Source organism: Cervus canadensis, chromosome 2 (assembly GCF_019320065.1).
Source record: "Cervus canadensis isolate Bull #8, Minnesota chromosome 2, ASM1932006v1, whole genome shotgun sequence".
In the NCBI taxonomy this organism is placed as follows: domain Eukaryota; kingdom Metazoa; phylum Chordata; class Mammalia; order Artiodactyla; family Cervidae; genus Cervus; species Cervus canadensis.
In genome coordinates this window covers 107,898,490-107,919,669 of record NC_057387.1, presented here as the reverse complement: position 1 = coordinate 107,919,669, position 21,180 = coordinate 107,898,490, and the positions used below count along the sequence as shown (strand labels likewise).

The 21,180-nt window shown below is 42.9% G+C and overlaps 1 protein-coding gene and 1 pseudogene across 5 annotated transcripts in view; both read right to left on the bottom strand.

Annotated features, from left to right (window-relative positions):
* The window catches only part of LOC122437277 (UDP-glucuronosyltransferase 1A1-like), a 141,252-nt gene that overhangs the window by 48,773 nt on the left and 71,299 nt on the right, over positions 1–21,180 (bottom strand). Inside the window, exon 1 of one of the 5 annotated variants that reach the window (XM_043462037.1) lies at positions 10,073–10,961. The exons of 3 other annotated variants lie outside the window; for them this stretch is intronic. In XM_043462037.1, the coding sequence (XP_043317972.1) occupies positions 10,073–10,936 (864 nt within the window). In that variant the 5' untranslated portion in view covers positions 10,937–10,961. Of the gene's footprint in view, positions 1–4,839; positions 5,719–10,072; positions 10,962–21,180 lie in introns of those variants that run through there. One more of the 5 variants, XM_043462036.1, reaches the window with a different exon arrangement.
* LOC122437375 lies at positions 18,953–20,489 on the bottom strand (annotated as a pseudogene).

Genomic DNA, 21,180 nt, shown 5'->3' with positions numbered 1-21,180 from the left:
AGAACTCCTATAACTCAACAACAACAAAAAGACCTGATTCAAAAATGGACAAAAGACTTAGACATTTCTGGAGAGAATATGTGCAAATGACTAATGAGCAGTGAAAAGATGCTCAATATCATTAATCATTAGGGAAATCAGATATCACCTTATACCATTAGGAAACTGATCATTAAAAAAAAAAACCAGAAAACAAATCTTGAAGAAAATGTGGAAAAATTAGAACCCTCATGTACTGGGAATGTTATGGTGATGGGAATGTAAATGGTGTAGCACTTGTACATCAAGGTAATGTACAAGTGTAACATACAATGTGTAATGTACAATGTAATGCATACCCCATCTGTGTAATGTTGATGGGAATGTAAAGGGTATAGCCACTGTGGAAATAGCATGGCAGCTCCTCAAAAAATTAAAAACAGAAATACCAAGTGATCCATCCATTCCACTTCTAGGTATACACAGAAAAAAAACATTGAAAAACGTCTCAAAAAGGTATTTGTACATCCATATTCATAGCAGCATTATGCACAACTATAGAAGGGAAAGCAACCCATTTCATTGGCAGATAAACAGATAACAAATTTGGTCTAGCTATACAATGGAATATTATTTGGCCTTAAAAAGGAAGGAAATTCTGACAACATATATGACAACATGATTGAACCTAGAGGACAAGATACTAATGGAAATATGTCAGTATCAAAAATGAAAATATTGTATGACTCCACTAATATGAGGTACCTAGAGTAGTCAAATTTATAGAGACAGGAAGTAAAATGGTGGTTACTACAGACTATGGAGTGGGGGAAACTGCAGAGATGTTGTTTAAGGGGTATACAGTTCCAGTTTTTCAAGATGAAGAGTTCTGGAGACTGGTTGTGCAACAATATGACTGTAATTAACACTACTAAACTGTACACTTGAAAATGGTTAACATGGCAAATCTTATGTTAGAGGTATTTTATCACAATTTAACATTGTTAAAAAGCAAATCTGACAATTATGACAGCAGTCATAAACCTGTGTGCAACAATCTAGCAGCTATATCTTTAAAGCAAAAACTATTAAAAGTTCCAAAAGCAAATTGAGCAAAATTCAGTTAAATGAGGGTATATTTTAAGATATCATTTTCAGAATTGGGCACATTGAGCTTTCTTTAATTAAAAAAAATTGAAAATGTACATCTATGGGCTTATCTATGAAACATCTGTGTGTGTGTGTGTGTGTGTGTGTGTGTGTGTGTGTGTGTGCATGTGCTAAGTCACTTCACTTGTGCCCGACTCTTTGCACATGGACTGTAGCCTGCCAGGCTCCTCTGTCCATGGGATTCTTCAGGCAAGAATACTGGAGTGAGTTGCTTTGGCCTCCTCCAAGGGATCTTCCCTCCAAGGGATGGAACATTTACAGATGTTGATCATAGGCTGTCTGACATAGTAGCCACTAACTTCACTTGACTATCGAGCACTTGAAATGTGGATAGTCCAAAGTGATATGTGCTGTATGTATAAAAGACATTAATTTTGAGAGGTTACTATGAAATTTTTTAATGTAAAATCTCTCATTAATAATTTTATTGAAGAATGTGTCTTAAGATATCAGACTGGGAAGACCTTGAACTCACTTCCTCCCATAGACACACCAATATTACAATTAATAGAGCAAATTTTGATGAGAAAGATCTGAAGGCTAGCAGAAAAGGTCTTATACAACACAATATATAAATAAGAAACCACAACATGATGTGTGGGAGTGGAGGAGGCACAGTATAATCAAGACCAATACACCTGGGCAGATAATCCACATATAGAGGATAATTATAACTGCTGAGGCTCTCCCTAAGGAGTGAAGCCTATGAACCCACACTGAGCCTCCCAGCTTGGGGACCAGAACCAGGATGAAGCACTCCCAGAACACTGGGCTTGGAAGGCCAGTGGGACTCACTTTTACTTTCAGGAGAGCCAAGGAACTATAGGATATAGAGACTTCACTTTCAAAGGGTGCACACAAAATCTCACACACTCTAGGACCCAGGGAATAAACAATATTCTGAAAGGGGCCTGGATCAGACCCACCTGCTGATTTAGAAGAGCATCCCAGAGAGGCAGAAGGCAAATAGAAATCATCCTGGGGATATAGATACTGACAGTAGCCTTTTGGGGGAGCTACATTTTACCCCAAAACACTGCACTGGCAAGTGCCACTTTTGAATCGTACCTATGGCATATTAGCCTTAGGACCCAGCCCCACCCATCAGCCTGTCAACACCAGTACTATGTTGCCTCAAGTATAGGAGATAGTTGAGTGGAGACACAAACTGATTCACTAACAGGACAACTGTCTTAGGACTTGCTGAGGTCCCAGCTACCTGGGACATGGACTCACCCACCAGAAGTCCCAGGACCTGGCCCTGTCCTCCAGAGGGCCCAGGATGTGGAATCACCTACTCGTGCACTAGCACTAGCCCAGGCATCTCTGGGCCACAGTCCACCCTCCAACATGCTGACACCAGGTCCAGCCCCCAGGCCTTATAGCAAGACACTCCAGGACCCAGGAGCCAGTGTGTCACCTTTAGATATATAGAGAGAGACAGATACGGCCACAACACAGGAGCACTGGAACACAAAAAGCAAGTATTAATAGACATAAAAAGAGAAGACAGCAAACAACCATATTAGCATACTTTAAAATTCCACATACATTAATAGACACATCACTTAGATAGAAAATCAGTAAGGGAACACTGGCCTTAAACAACACATTAGATCACTTAGATTTAATAGATATACATAGACCATTCCATCCAAAAGCAGCAGTATACACATTCTTTTCAAGGGAACATGGAATGTTCCCCAGGATAGATCACATGTAAGGCCACAAAACAAGTCTCAGCAAATTTAAGAAGACTGAGATCATATCAAGCACATTTTCCAACCATGATGTTATGAAACCAAAATTCAACTACAAAGAAAAAACTGCAAAACCACAAACACATGGAGGCTAACCAATGTACAACAACCAACCAACGGGTCACTGAAGAAATTAAAAATACTTGGAAACAAATGAAAATGAAAACTCAATAATCCAAAATTTGTGGGAAACAACAAATGCAGTTCTAAGAAGGAGGTTTATAGCAATACAAGTGTATATCCAGAAATAAGAGAAATTGCAAATAAATAACCTAACCTTATACCAAAAGTAAATAAAAGAATATATGAAATCCAAGACAGTATACAGAAAAGAATACAGATAAGACCTGAAATATAAAAGCTAAATGAAATGAAGAACTATTTCTTTGAAAAAATAAAGAAAATTGATACACCTTCAATTTTCTGAACCTTCATCCAGATTCATCAAGAGAAAAAGAGAGACGGTCAAAGTAAATCAAATCAGAAATGAAACAGAGAAGGCACAACCAACACCACAAAAATGTAAGGGATCATAAGATCTTATTGTGAACAATGATAATCCAAAAAATGAACAAGTAGCAGACAAGGACAGAAATGCACAATCTCCCAAAGCTGAACCAGGAAGAAATAGAAAATAGCAGCAGTCTAATTATTGTAATGGAGTTCAATTAGTATAAAAAGATTCAACAAAAAATTTAAAAAAAAAAAAAAACAAAACATTAAGAGACCAAAAGTCGTGAAAGTTAATATAAATTCACTGCATGTGACATAGGTGGGCAAAATCATGATTAACTCGGTGGATTAAGAAACAACTGCCCCCAAGAGTCTTATTTCAATTAAACCCAAATAATCAGGGTTAACATAAGAAGACTCTGAAACGATGAGGAAAGCAGAAATTCCCACAATGGAAACTTGGGATAGGGCAGACTGGGCTGGGGTAGGTTTGATGATGTGGTCAGAATGTTTCCTCTTTGAGACTCAGTTCTCAGTATCACTGTCGCCACCTTCACTGGGCCCTTAGGTTGTTTTACCAACTCTCCAGCCCCCACCACTAGCCTTTGATGACCCCAGTGTCCCAAGTTAAAGATCTACATGACATGCAATCCAACACTGTATGACACCACATTTTTCTGCAGACACCAACACCTAGTCAGAAGACTTCTGGTCAGCACAGCTCCATCTCTGAAAAGCTGGGTCTATTATTCCTTTCTCTGATCACAGAGAGCCCAAATTCTCTATCCAGCGTTGTCTCACTTCCACTTAATTTATCTGACCTCTCCGAAACTTCTGTTTCCTTTGGGTGTCAGTTCTCCTGTGATCACACCTCAATCTCTTCCAAGACAAAACCACTAAGGATTATCAGGTCAATAAATGCAAGTGGCCAGTTCTCTCACCCTTCAGTTGAACACCTCAATGAAAAATCCCTGATGGGTGGATTCACAGCTCAAGTTCTCTGCTTCTACTCATCTGGATAAAATTTCACACAGTTTTAACAGTATCTTTACAAAGGACAATCATGGTTGAGTCACACCATTTCTTATCAACCTATTATTGCCATTGCCTCTGCCTCGCATTCCTCTCAAAGACTACTACAAACTTTTACTACACTACTGGACGTACTTTAACAACTTATCTCACCAAAGACTGCTAGAAAGAGATTGAAAGTTAGAAATCTTTAGAACCATCAGTAGATAAGAAAGAACCTAGAAGTAAGTTGTTTTTAAAAAATATATTTCACTTGTGAATTCTCTGGTGGTCCAGTGGTTTGGATTCCAAGTGTTCACTGCCAAGGGCTTGAGTTCAATCCCTGGCGGGTGAACTAGAATCCCACAAGATGTGTGGCAAGGCATAAAAATTTTTCTTAATTTTTTTCATTAAAAATAATATGTTCCACTTGAAACACTGATTGAATAAAAGCAACAGTACAGACCTGAGATAATGGTTTCTTGTTACCACAGTTGATACCCCCAATGAACACCATGTTGGGCATGACTGGCCGAGGGTAGTCCATCACAAAGTCTCCTCTGAACAGCCACAAATGTGCAGAGCTGAAAATCTCCCCCAGCGACACGTCTCTCTGAAGAAGTTCAGAGGCCATATGTGCATAAGGAGTGAAAGAAAAATGGCAAAGGTACTTCAGGCTCAGAGGATAGAGCATGTTCTTGACCCTCTGGAAGAATGTCATGTGGTCTGAATTCAACGTTAACAGCTTAGGAACATAAGAGAGAGGGTTTGGGCACACTGCACTGTCAACATCTAAGTCACAGGGAAGGAAACGCAAGAAAAACACAGCAGGAATGGACAGGTACTTAGCCAGCACTGCCCCGCAGGGGTAAATAGGGTCCGTTAAAACCACATCAAAGGAAGTGGCATTCAGGTCTCTGATCAGGTCCTTGTTATACAACAGTGCCTCACAAGACCTTGCAAAGACCACAGACGCATTTTTTGCAGCTTCAATCGTTTTCCAAAACAGTGTTAGAAAATGCACTCTTTCAAAAAACAGATTAACTCGGCCCATCATGAAGTAATCAAAATCATCTTGGGTGTACGGAATGGCATAGGTTTTCTTGATGAAAAAGTCCTCTGCCTTGACGCGCACATTGACCTCCGGAGCAGCAACCACTACTTGGTGACCTCTGGCGTGGAGCTCCCGCACAGCCTCCCTCATGCTGAGCCAGTGGCTGCCCTCCATGGGGACCACCAGCACCTTCCCAGCCTCGGCCCATCGCCCGGCGCACAGACAGAGCAGGAGTCCAACCAGCACCTGCCGCCGAAGCTGCAGTCCCAGGGCCATCTCCGCACAAACCAGAAGCTACTGATTCTCTGGTTGGGCTGTGCTGCCTATATGTGTTCCCTTATCTTTATTTTATCATCAAGTCACTTAAGCAAATTACATGTCATTGGATGGCGGTGTGCCCTCTATACATTAATCATTACAAGGTAAGTCTATGCCTTTGTTTCATCACCTCTGATTACACCTTATGGGAAAGATCCCTCCCCCTTATCTTGGAAAAACTCCTATGACTCTGCTACTTCCTCTGGGGAGCATTCTAGTTCACTCACTCACTCTTCATCCAAGACCCAAAGCAAGGCTGTGTCGGCAGAATCCCTTGGTCACCTCCGACCTCTCTGCTAATCAAGTTCTGCTGGGCTGGACTGAACTCTAAGTGGTTACCTGTGCCCCAGCCCCCACCCAGATCCTCTGCTGATTTTGACCTTATCTGAGAACTCTTTAAACTCTTTTACCTCAATTCACTGGTGCATTTGGAGCACATCCAGGGAAATACATGATATTCCTAAGACAGCTTTCTCTCAGTAGGGAGGGGACACTGGCTGTCAATTTTCCTCCTGGTCCACCCTGGGACACCTACAGCAATGTTCGGGGGACAGTCTTTTGATTGGGGCAGATGTCAAATATAGAAACATCTGCAGTAGAATGGCTGTTGGACAATTCTGTATCTACCTCATGGAATAAGAGCTACTGTAGTCTAAAGTATCAGTGGGCAAGATAATCCTTAGCAATGAAACACTAGAGTCAGAGAGGGCCAGCCCCCAATGTCAGCTCACCCTAGGACAGGAGCAAGCCCTCTCCTGGCCTCAGAGAAGGCTCTCTGAATTTCTCTCATGATGGTGTCAATCTTTCACTACTCTATTTAGGAACTGGGGTGTACATGAATCTGGACCCCTAGTACACCATATACTCTGTGTTCAGATTTTTCTCCAAGGTCATTTACACACCTAAGTCCTGATAAGGACAGATTCTTCAAGACTGAGGGCCTCCTGAGTTTGTGGGAGCCTTCTCAGATGGGGCCTGTGCAACAGATTGTGTCTCAGGCCCATGAGGTAGCCCTGCTACAGAGACTGATGCCCACATGGGCTAAGCAGGACACGACATCTCCGTGTCCCATCCACCCTGGGGATGATAAGGGCGGGCTCCCTGCACTGCCCAATGCTCTCTCTCACTGAGCACCCTCTTGTGCATCCATCAGTTCAGTTGCTCAGTTGTGTCTGACTCTTTGTGACCCCGTGGACTGCAGCAAGCCAGGCCTCCCTGTCCATCACCAACTTCCTGAGTTTACTCAAACTCACATCCATTGAGTCGGTGATGCCATCCAACTGTCTCATCCTCTGTCGCCCCCTTCTCCTCCTGCCTTCAATCTTGCCCAGCATCAGGGTCTTTTCAAATGAGTCAGCTCTTTGTATCAGGTGGCCAAAATATTGGAGTTTCAGCTTCAGCATCAGTCCTCCCAATGAATATTCAGGACTGGTTTTCTTTAGGATTGACTGGTTTGATCTCCTTGCATTCCAAGGGACTCTCAAGAGTCTTCTCCAACACCACAGTTGAGAAACATCAATTCTTCAGTGCTCAGCTTTCTTTATGGTACAACTCTCCAATCCATACAAGACTACTCCAAATACCAAAGTTTTGACTAGACGGACCTTTGTTGGCAAAGTAAGTTGTCTCTGTTTTTTAACATGCTGTCTAGGTTGATCATAGCTTTTCTTCCAAGAAGCAAGTGTCTTAATTTCATGGCTGCAGTCACCCTCTGCAGTGATTTTGGAGCCCCAAAAAATAAAGTATCTCACTGTTTCCATTGTTTCCCCATCCATTTGCCATGAAGTTATGGGGCTAGATGCCATTATTTTAGTTTTTTGAATGTTGAGTTTTAAGCCAACTTTTTCACTCTCCTCTTTCACTTTCATCAAGAGGCTCTTCAGTTCCTCTTTGTTTTCTTTCACAAGGGTGGTATCATATGCATATCTGAGGTAATTGATATTTCTCCCAGCAATCTTGATTCTAGCTTGTGCTTCATCCAGCCCAGCATTTTTCGTGATGTACTCTGCACCTAAGTTAAATGAGCAGGGTGACAATATACAGCCTTGATTTACTCCTTTCCCTGTTTGGAAACAATCAGTTGTTCCATGTCTAGTTCTAACTGTTGTTTCCTGACCTGTATACAGGTTTCTCAAGAGGCAGGTCAGGTGGTCTGGTATTCCCATCTCTTGAAGAATTTTCCATAGTTTGTTGTGATTTACACAGTCAAAGTCTTTGGTGTAGTCAATAAAGCAGAAGTAGATGTTTTTCTGGAACTCTCTTGCTTTTTCAATGATCCAACAGGTGTTGGCAATTGGATCTCTGGTTCCTCTGCTTTTTCTAAATCTAGCTTGAACATGTGGAAGTTCATGGTTCTTGTACTATTGAAGCCTTGCTTGCAGAATATTGAGCATTACTTTGCTAGCGTGTGAGATGAGTGCAATTGGTACGGTCGTTTGAACATTCTTTGGCATTGCCTTTCTTTGGGATTGGAATGAAAACTGATCGTTTCCTGTCCTATGGCCACTGCAGAGTTTTCCAAATTTGCTGGCATATTGAGTGCAACACTTTCCCAGCATCGTCTTTTAGGATTTGAAATAGCTCAACTGGAAATCCATCATGTCCTCTAGCTTTTTTCGTAGTGTTGCTTCCTAAGGCCCACTTGACTTTGAATTCCAGGATGTCTGGCTCTAGGTGAGTGATTACACCATCGTGGTTATCTGGGTGATTAAGATCTTTTTTGTATAGTTCTTCTGTGTATTCTTGCCACCTGTTCTTAATATCTTCTGCTTCTGTTAGGTCCATACCATTTCTGTCCCTTATTGAACCCATCTTTGCATGAAATGTTCCCTTGGTATCTCTAATTTTCTTGAAGAGATCTTTAGTCTTTCCCATTCTATTCTTTTCCTCTATTTCTTTGCATTGATCACTGTGGAAGGCTTTCTTATCTCTCCTTGCTTCTCTTTGAAACTCAGCATTCAGATGGATATATTTTTCCTTTTCTCCTTTGCCTTTAGCTCCTCTTCTTTTCTCAGTCCATGGAATTCCCCAGGCCAGAAAACTGGAGTGGGGAGCCTTTCCCTTCTCCCACAGATCTTCCCAACCTTGGGATCAAACCCAGGTCTCCCACATTGCAGGCGGATTCTTTACCAGCTAAGCCACTAGAAAAGCCCAATCTAGCTTTGTACAACCCCACATTTCCCTCCAGACACCAGATCCTGGTCAGAAGACTTCTGGTCAGCACAGGCCCATCTTGGAAAAGCTGGATCTCTTATTCCTTTCTCTGATCACAGAGAGCCCAACTTCTCTGTCCAGAATTATTTCATTTCCACTTAATTTATTTGACCTCTCTGAAACTTGTTACCTCTGGGTGTTAGGTTTCTTGTGATCACACCTCAACCTCTTCCAAGACAAAACCACTAAGAATTATCAGGTCAATAAATACATTTGCCAGTTCTCTCATCCTTCATTTGAACACCTCAATGTAAAATCCCTGATGGATGGATTCACAGCTCAAGTTCTCTGCTCCTACTAAGCTGAAGAAAGTTGCACAACAGTTACAACAGTACCTTTACAGGGGACAGTCATGGTTGAATCACACCATTTCTTGTCAACCTGTTACTGAACATAATCTCTGCCTCTCATTCCTCTCAAAGTGAAAGGAAAGTGAAATTAGCTCAGTCATGTCCAACTCTTTGCACCCCATGGACTGTCACCTGTCAGGACTGTAGCCTGTAGCCTCTCCATGGACATCTCCAGGCCAGAATACTGAAGTGGGGAGCCGTTCCCTTCTCCAGAGGGTATTCCCAATCCAGGGATCAAACCCAAGTCTCCCTCATTGCAGGCAGATTCTTTACCATCTGATCCACCAGGGAAGCCCCAGAATACTGGAGCGGGTAGCCTATCCCTTCTCCATCAGATCTTCCTGACCCAGGAATCAAACTGGAGTCTCCTGCATTACAGGTGGGTTCTTTACCAGCTGAACTAACAGGGAAGCCCTCTCAAAGACCATCACAAACTTTTACTACACTACTGGAGGCATTTTAACAACTTATGTCACCAAAGACTGCCAGAAGGAATTTGAAGTTAGACTCTTTAGAAAGATCAGTAGATAAGAAAGAATCTGGAAGTAAGTTGTTTACTAAAAATATATTTCACTTGGGAATTCCCTGGTTGTCCAGTGGTTAGGACTCCAAGCGTTTACTGCCAAGGGCTTGGGTTAAATCTCCGGTGGGTGAACTAGGATCCCATAAGATATGAAACGTGGCATAAAATTTTTTTAAATTTTTTCATTGAAAATAATGTGTTCCACTTGGAACACTGATTGAACAAGAGCAGCAATACCGACCTGAGATAATGGTTTCCTGTTACCACAGTTGAAACCCCCAATGAACACCATGTTGGGCATGATCGGCCGTGGATACTCCATCACAAAATCTGCTCTAAACAGCCACAGGGATGCAGAGCCAAGAATCTCCCCCAGCGACACGTCTCTCTGAAGAAGCTCAGAGGCCATACGTGCATAAGGAATGAAAGAAAAATGGCAAAGGTACTTCAGGCTCAGAGGGTAGAGCAAGTTCTTGACCCTTTGGAAGAATGTCATGTGGTCTGAATTCCTTGTTAACAACTTAGGAACATAAGAGAAAGGGTTTGGGCATGCTGTGCCCTCAAAATCTAAGTCACAGGGAAGGAAACGCAAGAAAAACACAGCAGGAATGGACAGGTACTTAGCCAGCACTGCCCCGCAGGGGTAAATAGGGTCCGTTAAAACCACATCAAAGGAACTGGCATTCAGGTCTCTGATCAGGTCCTTGTTATACAACAGTGCCTCACAAGACCTTTCAAAGGCCAAAGACAGATTTTTCGTAGCTGTCATAGTTTTCCAAAACAGTGTTAGAAAATGTATTCTTTCAAAAAACATATCAAAACTGCCCATCAGGAAGTAATCAAAATCATCTTGGGTGTACGGAATGGCGTAGGTTTTCTTGATGAAAAAGTCCTCTGCCTTGATGTGAACATTGACCTCCGGGATCAGGACCACTGCCTGGTGACCTCTGGCGTGGAGCTCCCGCACGGCCTCCCGCATGCTGAGCCAGTGGCTGCCCTCCATGGGGACCACCAGCACCTTCCCAGCCTCGGCCCATCGCCCGGCGCACAGACAGAGCAGGAGTCCAGCCAGCACCTGCCGCCGAAGCTGCAGTCCCAGGGCCATCTCCGCACAAACCAGAAGCAACTGACTTTCTGGTGGGGCTGTGCCTCCTATATTTGTTTCGTTTATCTTTTGATCAAGGCACTTAAGCAAAATGGCATGTCATTGGAAGGCAGTGCGCCCTCCGAACATTAATCATTACAAGATAAATCTATGCCTGTGTTTCATCACCTCTGGTTTCACGCAAAGATCACTCCCCCTTAACGTGGAAAAACTCCTCTGACCTGCTGCTTCCGCTGGGGAGCATTCTAGTTCACTCTCTTGTTCTTCATCCAAGACCCAAAACAAAGCTATGCCTGCCCATTCCCTTGGTCACCTCCCACCTCTCTGCTAACCATGTTCTCTGGGCCTGGACTGAACTCTGAGGAGTCACTTCTGCCCCAGTCCTCGCCCAGAACCTCTGCTGCATGTGACCTTATCTGAGAACTCTTCAAACTCTTTCTCCCTATTTATGGGTGAACTCAGAGCACATCCAGGGAGATAATAATATATGACATTGCTATGACAGCTTTCTCTTAGCGGATAGGGGACGCTCACTGTCCATTTTTTCCTGTTCAACACTGGGACACCTCTTGCAATGTTCAGGCAAGAGTCTATTGGAGCAGCTGTCAGACATCGGAATATCTGGAGGGATCCTTGGGTAAGAGAGCCGAAGAGTTGGTTAATTCTGTTTGCACTTCATGGAATAAGAATTGCTGTTATCTAAAATGTCAGTGGGCAAGGTAACCCTTAGTGATGACACAGTGGAGTCAGAGAGGGCCAGCCCCCAAGATCTACACACCGTAGGACAGGAGGAAGCCATCCCCTGGCCTCAGAAGAGGGTCTCTGAATTCCTTTTAGGCTGCTGAAGGTGCCAATCTTTCGTTACTCTATTTAGGGACTGAGGCCTTTATTTATCGGGGCCTTTATTGCATCTTAGAGTTTATGTTCAGATTTTTCTCCAAGGTCAGTTACAGACCTAAGTCCTGATATGGATGGATTCCTCTAAAGCCAATGGGCTCGAGTTGGTGGGACCTTGCACAGTTGCTTGGGTCACCTGCCCGTGATGTCAGCCCTGATACAGAGACTGATGCCCATGTGTGCTCAGAGGACACTGACCTCACGGAGTCCCTTCTACACCTGGGATGACAGAGGAGCACTCTCTGAGCCACCCAGCTCCCTCTCTCACTGAGCACCCTCTTCTGCATCCGTGGCTTTGGCCAAAAGGACATCCTGTTCTGGGCCACATGATGGCCAGACCGACGCTTCCCTTTGGGAGAAACTCATCCCCATTAGGGATGCATGGACGTTACAGATTCCCGTCCTGGGCAAACCAGTGCGTACCAAGATGCCTCCTGAGTCACACAGGCTGTCCCTGTGCTGGAGGCTTTTGTTTTAACCATCCTTGGAGTCTGTGGGTCCAAGGTTCTGCTGGAGCCCCAACAACAGCATCTATGCTCTCTTTTTCTGGATCTTCTTTCTGTCCCAGCCCTATAACTGCATGATTTCCCTAAGGCCCAGTTTCTGTCCTCTGCTCCCGGGTTTTAGCCTATCATCTGTCCCCCTCATTCACTTCTATATACAGCTATGCAGAATTTCCTGAGTCTGTAGGATCAAGGCTGCTTATGTCTACTTTCAGGGTATAAACACATTGAAGGGAAGGAAGAAAGGTGGCTGAGAAGCTGGGTATTCAGGTTTGCTGCTGCTATTGAACCTGCTGTCAGCGTTCTTAGCAAGAGAAGCTGCTACTTGGTTCTGCTGCCACCAGTGAATCTAGAGGCGCCTTATCTGGTGGCACAAACAGCAGGTAAGCTGGGCTGGATTACCTTTGCTCTGGTAAGAATTCAGTGACCCCTGTTAATTGTCTGGCTCTTAACTGCGTGTCATAAAGATTACGGGACAACTTTCTGGCTTCCCTCACTGTGGTCAGCTGCCCTGCGTTTGGCACTCAACCTACATGGATACTATGAACCAAGTAAGGGTACACAGTGCACTTATGGGATTGGTAAGGTGTATGGTGTTTTCTCTGCTACAGTATGAGATATACATCTAGACTAGAATAAAATAATTGAAGATGTATACGGCCTCATGCATAGGGAGATTTAACACTCTGACACTCTTGATTTTGCCCCCAAATTAAGCTATAGATGTAGTGGCAGACCGAGGAAAAATGTCACCAGGATTTGTATTATGAACAAAAATATATATATTTTTTAATTCACCTAAAAGCATTTTTCTGGTAGCTCCAATGGTAAAGAATCTACATGCAATGCAGGAGACCCAGGTTCCTGGGGTCAGGAAGATCCCCTGGAGAAGGGAATGGCTACCCACTCCAGGATTCTTGCCTGGGAAATCCCATGGACAGAGGAGTCTAGTGGGCTACAGTCCTTCGAGTAGACACAACTTAGACACACTTAACTCTAAACAACAAGAGTCAAACACAACTTAGATCTAAACAACAAGAACAAAAAGTATTTCTAGATTCTGATAAGAGTAGCTCCTATCATATTAATACTCCCACACATATTTGCCACACAACTTTTAAATAAATTTTTCAAATTAAAAGAGATAGACTTCACATATATAGTCAAGTTATTTTGGGCAAGGGTGCAAAAAATATTCAAAAGGGACAGTCTTTTCAGCAAATGGTGCCAGAAAAACTGGATGTCCAAATGTAAACAATGAATTTGGACTCTTACAAATGCCATATAAAAGTTCAACTCAAAATGGCTCAAAGACACAAATGTAAGATCTAAACCTATAAACCTCTTTGAAGAAGACATAGCACAAAACTTCAGAACATTGCATTTTGCGAAGATTTCTTGAAAATTACACCAAAGCATAGTTAATGAAAAATTAACAAATTAGACTTCATGAACAAATTTTAAATGTGTGCATCAAGAGATATTATCAACAGAGTAAAAAGGCAAACCATAGAATGGAAGAAAATATTTATATTTGATCCCTGGGTTGGAAAGATCCCTTGGAGAAGGGAAAGGCTACCCACTCCAGTATTCTGGCCTGGAGAATTCCATGGATTGTATAGTCTATGGGGTAGCAAAGAGTCAGACACGAAATATATCTGATAAGGGATTAATATCCAGAATATACAGAGAACTTCTATAACTCAACAACAAAAGACCTGACTCAAAAATGGACAAAGGACTTAGACATTGGTCATATGTGCAAATGACCAATGAGCAATGAAAGATGCTCAACATCATTAATCATTAGGGAAATGAAAATCAGAACTTCAGCACGATGTCAGGTCACACCTATTAGGGTAGCTATCATTAAGAAATAAAAGAAAGAAAAAAGATAACAAGCCTTGGAGAGGATGTGAAGAAATGGAACCCTTCATGTACTGTTGCTGAGAATATAAAATGGTATAGTCGCTGTGGAAAACAGGATGGAAGTTCCTCAAAAAATTAAAAAAAGAAAAAAAAGCAGATAATCCAACCATTGCACTTGTGGGTATATACCCAAAAGAATTGAAAGCAGAGTCTCAAAGACATATTTGTACACCCATGTTCATAGCAAAATTATTCACAATACCCAGAAGATGAAAGCAACCCATGTTCACTGGCAGATGAACAGATAAGCAAACTGTGGTCTGTCTATACAACGGATTATTATTCAGTCTTAAAAAGAAAGGAAATTTGAACAACATATACACAACACGAATAAACCTAGAGGCCAGCCTGCTAAGTGAAATACTAAGTATCGAAAAGAAAATTACTGTACGATTCCACTAACATGAGGAACCTAGAGTACTCAAATTCATAGAGACAGAAAGTAAAATGGTGGTTCCCAAGAACTACGGACTGGGGGAAATGGGGAGATATTTAAGGGGTACAGAGTTTCAGTTTTTCATAATGAAGCATTCTGGAGATTGGCTGCACAGTAATGTGAGTATAATTAACACTATTAAACTGTACACATACAATGGTCAAGATAGTAAATCATGCTGGGGTATTGTGCCACAATTAAATATTTTGGAAAGGCAATCTTTATTACTAAAACACAACAGTCAAAACTTTGTGTGCCAATCTAGCATATTTTTAAAGTAAAAACTATTAAAAATTCTAAATGTAAATTGAGAAAATTCAGTTAAATTAAGAAATATTTTAAGACATCATTTTCAGAATTAGGGATGTTAGGTTTTCTAACAAAAAATAAAAATATACATCTTTTGGTTTATCTATGTAATGTTTACAAATGTTGATCATATGATATTATGGTAGCCACTAGCTACACGTGACTATTGAGCACTTGAAAAATGTAGAGTCTAAACTGATATGTCTGTAAGTTAAACTATACACCAGATTTTGAAGACTTAGTATGAAATTTTAAAATGTGAAGTATGTCATTAATTAATTTACACTGAGAAAGTGGCCAAGATATCAGACTGGGGAGACCTTGAGATCACTTCCTCCCTTAGGCACACCAATATTACAATTTACAGAATAAACATTGATAAGAAAGACCTGAAGACTAGCTGAAAGAATCTTTCACAACTAAATATGTAAAGATGGAATGACAACAAGATGTGTAGGAGAGGTAGAGACATGGTGTAAGCAAGACCTGTACCCCTGGGCAAACAGTCCACAAATGTGGGATAATTACAATTGCAGATCTTCTCCCTAAGAAGTGAGGGATATGACCCCACATTGGGGTCCTAGCCTGGGGGTCCAGAACCAGGAAGAGGAGCTTCCAGAAAGTTGGGTTTGGAAGGTCAGCGGGGCTTCCTTTCAGGAGAGCCAGAAGCCATAGGACATAGAGACTCCACTCTCAAATGCATGTATGCTTAGTCACTTCAGTCATGTCCAATTCTCTGCAACCCCATGGACCATGGCCAGCCAGGCTCCTCTGTCCATGGGACTCTCCAGGCAAGAACACTGGAGTGGGTTGCTGTTTCCTTCTCCAGTGATAAAGTATGAAGTGAGTGAAGAGAGTGAAGTGAAGTTGCTCAGTTGTATCCGACTCTTTGTGACCACATGGACTGCAGGCTACCAGGCTTCTCCGTCCATGGGACTCTCCAGGCAAGAGTACTGGAGTGGGTTGCCATTTCCTTCTCCACTACTCTCAAAGGGTGCACACAAAATCTCACATACTTTAGGATGTAGGGAAGAAGAAGTAATCTAAAAGGAACCTGGGTCAGACCCACCTGCTGATATTGAAAAACCTCCCAGAAAGGCAAAAGACAGAGATCATCCTGGGATATAGACATGAGCAGCAGCAATTTTGGAGAGTTTCATTCTACCACCATGATACTGTGCCAGCAAGTGCTATTTGGATCATCCCTCTACCTTATTAACATCGGGACACAGCCTCACCCATTAGTTTGTCAGCACTAGTACTAGGATACCCCAAGTCAAGTAGCTAGTTGAGCGGAGACACAGAGTCATTCACTAGTAGGCCAGCTGCATTAACCCTCTGAGAACAGGCCACCTGGGACCTGGCCCCATCCACCAGAAGGCCCAGGACCAGGCCCTGTGCACCAGAGTGCCAAGGACCTGGACTCACCTACCAGTGCACCAGCACGAGCCCAGAACACCCCTAAACCTCACCCCACCCTCCAGCAGATGGACACCAGCTCCAGGAAACTTGGGCTCTACAGACAGGGACTCCAGGACCCAGATTAACCTACCAGTGGGCCACCATTAGATATATATGTAAACGTATGTGGCCCCAACATAGGAGCAGTTAAATACAAATAGCAAGTATTAGCAGACATAAAAAGACAAGTTGACAGTACTCAACAATATTGCTGCTGCTGCTGCTAAGTCGCTTCAGTCGTGTCCGACTCTGTGCGACCCCATGGACGGTAGCCCACCAGGCTCCCCTGTCCCTGGGATTCTCCAGGCAAGAACAGTGGAGTGGGTTGCCATTTCCTTCTCCAAAACAACAATATTAGGGTGATTTAATATCCCACATACATCAATGGACACATCATTCAGACAGAAAACCAATACGGACACACTGGTCCTAAACAACACATTAGACCAGTTAGGCTTAATAGATATACATAGAACATTCCATCCAAAAGCAGCAAAATACACATTCTTTTCAAGTGTACATGGTATATCTGTCTTGATAAATCACATGTGTGGTCACAAATCAAGTGTTACTAAACTTAAGAATACTGAAATCATATCAAACATCTTTTCCAACCATGATGTTATGAAACCAAAACTCAACTACAAAAAAAGCTGCAAAAACACATGGAGACAAAACAATGTGTTACAATCAATGGATCACTGAAGAAATTAAAGAAGAAATTAAACAAATACCTCAAGACAAATAAAAATGAAAACATGATAATCCAAAATCTATGGGAAACAGTAAAAGTAGTTCAAAAAGGAAAGTTTTTAGCCATACAAGCATAGTTCATGAAATAAAAAAAAAAACCTGAAATAACCTAAACCTACACCCAAAGTAACTAAAAAGAATAACCAAAACTCAGAGGTAATACAAAGAAAAAAATCATAAAGCTTAAGCCAGAAATTTAAAAGATCAATGAAATAAAGAACTGATTCTTTGAAAAAATAAAGTTGATAAACTTTCAGTCAGAGTCATCAAGAAGAAAGAAAGTTCTGGTAAATAAAAGCCAAAATGAGAAAAGTGAAGTCACAATAAACACACGAAACATATAAAGGTTCATAAGAGATTACTGTGAACAGTTATGCACCAATAAAATGAACAATTAGAAGACATGGACAGATTCTTAGAAATGGACCACATCCCAAGACTAAACCAGGAAGAAGTAGAAAATATTAACAAACCAATTACCAGTAATGAAATTGAATCAGCAATCAAAAGATCTCCCACAATTGAAGAATACAAAAGCTATAAGAGACCTAAAGTCACGGAAGTTAATATAAATTAAGTACATGAAACACAAGTCAGCAAAAAAACAAAAAACAAACGGCTAACTCAGTGTATTAAGAAACAAATCCTGCCCCCAAGAGTCCTATTTCAATTAAACCCAAATATTCAGGGTTAACATGAGAAGACTGTGAAACTGTGAGGAAAGTCGTAGTTCCCATCATGGAAACTTGGGGTGGAGTCAGATTTGGTGGAGTCAGGGCTGGGTCAGATTTGGTGACGTGGTCAAATCTTTCCACTTTGAGATTCGGTTCTCAGCATCACTGCCCCCACCTTCACTGCATTCATAGGCTCAGTTTACCTCCTTCCAGCCCCCACCACTACCCTTTGATGACCTCGGTGTCCCACCATGAAGACCTACATGACACGCAATCCAACCCCATACATCACCACATTTTACTCCAGACACCAAGTCCTGGTCAGAAGACTTCTGGTCAGCACAGCTTCATCTCTGAGAAGTTGGGCTCAATTATTCCTTTCTCTGATCACGGAGACCCCAACTTCTCTCTCCAGTATTATCTCACTTCCACTTACTCTACCTCTGAAATTTCAGATTCCTTTTGGTGTTTAAGTCTCCTGCAACCACAATCCTTTCCAAGACAAAACCACTATCAGTTCAACAAATGCCATCTGCTATTCTTTCCTCCTTCTATTGAACACCCTCAGGCAAAAACTCCTGATGGATGGATTCTCAGCTCAACAAACATGCTCCTACTCAGCTGGAGAAAATCAGACAATGGTTACAACAGTGCCTTCACAAAAGGGCAATCACAGTTGAATAACAAATACCATCGCTTATCAGTCCTATCACAGACCCTCATCTCTGACTGTCACTCCTCTCAAAGACCATCACAACCTTTACCACACTACTGCAGGCACTTTAACAATTCACCACAACAGAGACTGTTAGAAAGAGAATGAGAGGCAGGAACTTTTAGAAAGATCAATATATATTAAGCACCTGGAAGTAAGATGTTTGTAAAAACTATGTTGGGAACTCCCAGGCAAGCCAGTGGTTAGGATTCAAGCCATCGTTGCCAAGGACCCAGGTTCAAATCCTGGTTGAGGAACTAGGACCCCACAAGCACTGCAGCATGGCAAAAAAAATAATAATAATAATGAAAAAAACATGTGTTCCACTCAGAACACTGATTAAATAAAAGCAGCAATACAGATCTGAGATTACGGTTTCTTGTTGGCACAGTTGACACCCCCAATGAACACCATGTTGGGCATGATTGGCCGCGGGTAGTCCATCACAAAGTCTCCTCTGAACAGCCACACGCATCCAGAGCCAAGAATCTCCCCCAGTGACACCTCTCTCTGAAGAAGCTCAGAGGCCATACATGCATAAGGAGTGAAAGTAACTTGGCAAATGTACTTCAGGCTCAGAGGATAGAGCATGTTCTGGACCCTTTGGAAGAATGTCATGTGGTCTGAATTCACTATTAACAACTTAGGAACAGAAGAGAAAAGGTTTGGGCATGCATGCCCTCAAAATCTAAGTCACACAGAGGGAACACAATAAATAAATAAATACAGTAGAAATCAACAGGTACTTAGCCAGCCCCTGTGGGGAAGACAGCAAATCAACCAGGATGGCACGTTTAGGAAGGACTGATGCTGAAGGTGAAACTCCAATACTTTGGCCACCTGATGCAAGGTCACTGGAAAAGATCCTGATGCAGGGAAAGATTGAGGGCAAGAGGAGAAGGGGGTGACAGAGGATGAGATGGTTGGATGGCATCACCGACCTGATGGACACGAGTTTGAGTAAGCTCCGGGAGTTGATGATGGACAGGGAGGCCTGGTGTGCTGCAGTCCGTGGGGTCGCAGAGTCGGACACGACTGAGCGAGTGAACTGAACTGAACAGCTGAGCGCTTTGTCTAGCACTGCGCATGCGCCTGAGGAGGTGCTTGCTTGGTCCCGGGCTACTTCATGCGGCGTGCCTGACTGAGCTCCACCTAAAGAGCTGCGGCATTACTACTACCTCATGGCTGTGTCTGTCGGGTCTCCCACGAGAGGAGGGAATATAGCGGGTCTGCTGCTATGGCTGCTGTGCCAACCAGGAGAGAAGAAATGCGTCTGCAGTTTCCACGGCTCCTTGAGTCTTGTTCCAGCCTCTTAGCTTGCGCCTTGCCTACCACGGGTTCAACAAACAGTGCGCAAGTGAGATACAGCGAAACAGTTGTTGCTGTGAACTGGATCGGCAAGACAGCCCCCCCAGGGTACATAGGGTCCCTTAAAACTGCATCAAAGGGACTGGCATTCAAGTGCCTGATCAGGTCCTTGGAATACAACAATCCCTCAAAAGACCTTACAGAGAGCAAAAGAACAGTCGTTACAGACACCATAGCTCCCAGAAACAGTGCTAGCAAACATCCTCTTTCAAAAAGCAGATGAACATGACCCCTCATGAGAGAATCATATTCTTCCTGTGTGTCAGGAACCGCATAGATTTTCGTGGTGAGAAAGCGCTCTGCCTGGGTGTGTATATTCACCTGCAGAGGAACAACCACTGCTCGGTGGCCTTGGGCCTGGAGCTCTTTAATGGCCTCCCTGCATTAGCGCGTGGCTGCCCTCCATGGGGACCACCAGCATGTTCCCAGACTCAGTCCATCGCCTGATGTACAGACAGAGCAGGAGTCCAGCCAGCACCTGCCATGGAAGCTGCAGTCCCAGGGCCATCTCCACACAAACCAGAAGCTACTGAGTCTCCGGTCAAGCTATGCCACCTATATTTGTTCCCTTTATCTTATCATCAAGTCACTTAAGCAAAATGGCATGGCATTGGAAGTCAGTTTGCCATCCATACATTAATCATTACAGGATAAGTCCATGCCTGGGTTTCATCACCTCTGATTTCACCCCGGGAAAGTCCCTTCCTCGCTTATCTTGGAAAATCTCTGACTCTGCTGCTCCCAGAAGGGAACATTCTAGGTCACTGAAATGTTTGTCATCCAATTCCCAAAATATTTGTCATCCATCCAAAGGCTGCATGGGTACATTCCCTTTGATCACCTTCTGCCTCTCTGCTAATCACACTCTACAGGGCTGGACTGAACTCTCAGAAGTCACCTCTGTCCCAGTCCCCACCCAGAACCTCTGGTGCATGTGACCTTATCTGAGAACTCTTTAAACTCTTTCCCCTGATCGATGGGTGAACAAGGAGCACTTCCTTGTTCACTTCCAGGGAAACATATAACATCGCTGAGACAGCTTTCTCTCAGCAGGAGGGAACCTGGTGGTCTTTTTGTTCCTCTTCCACACTGAGACACCTCTTCCACTGTTCAGGGGAAGAGTCTGTTGGAGGAGCTGTCGTATATGAAATATCTGATGGAATTTCTGATGAAGACAACAGAAGTGATGTTTGAAACAT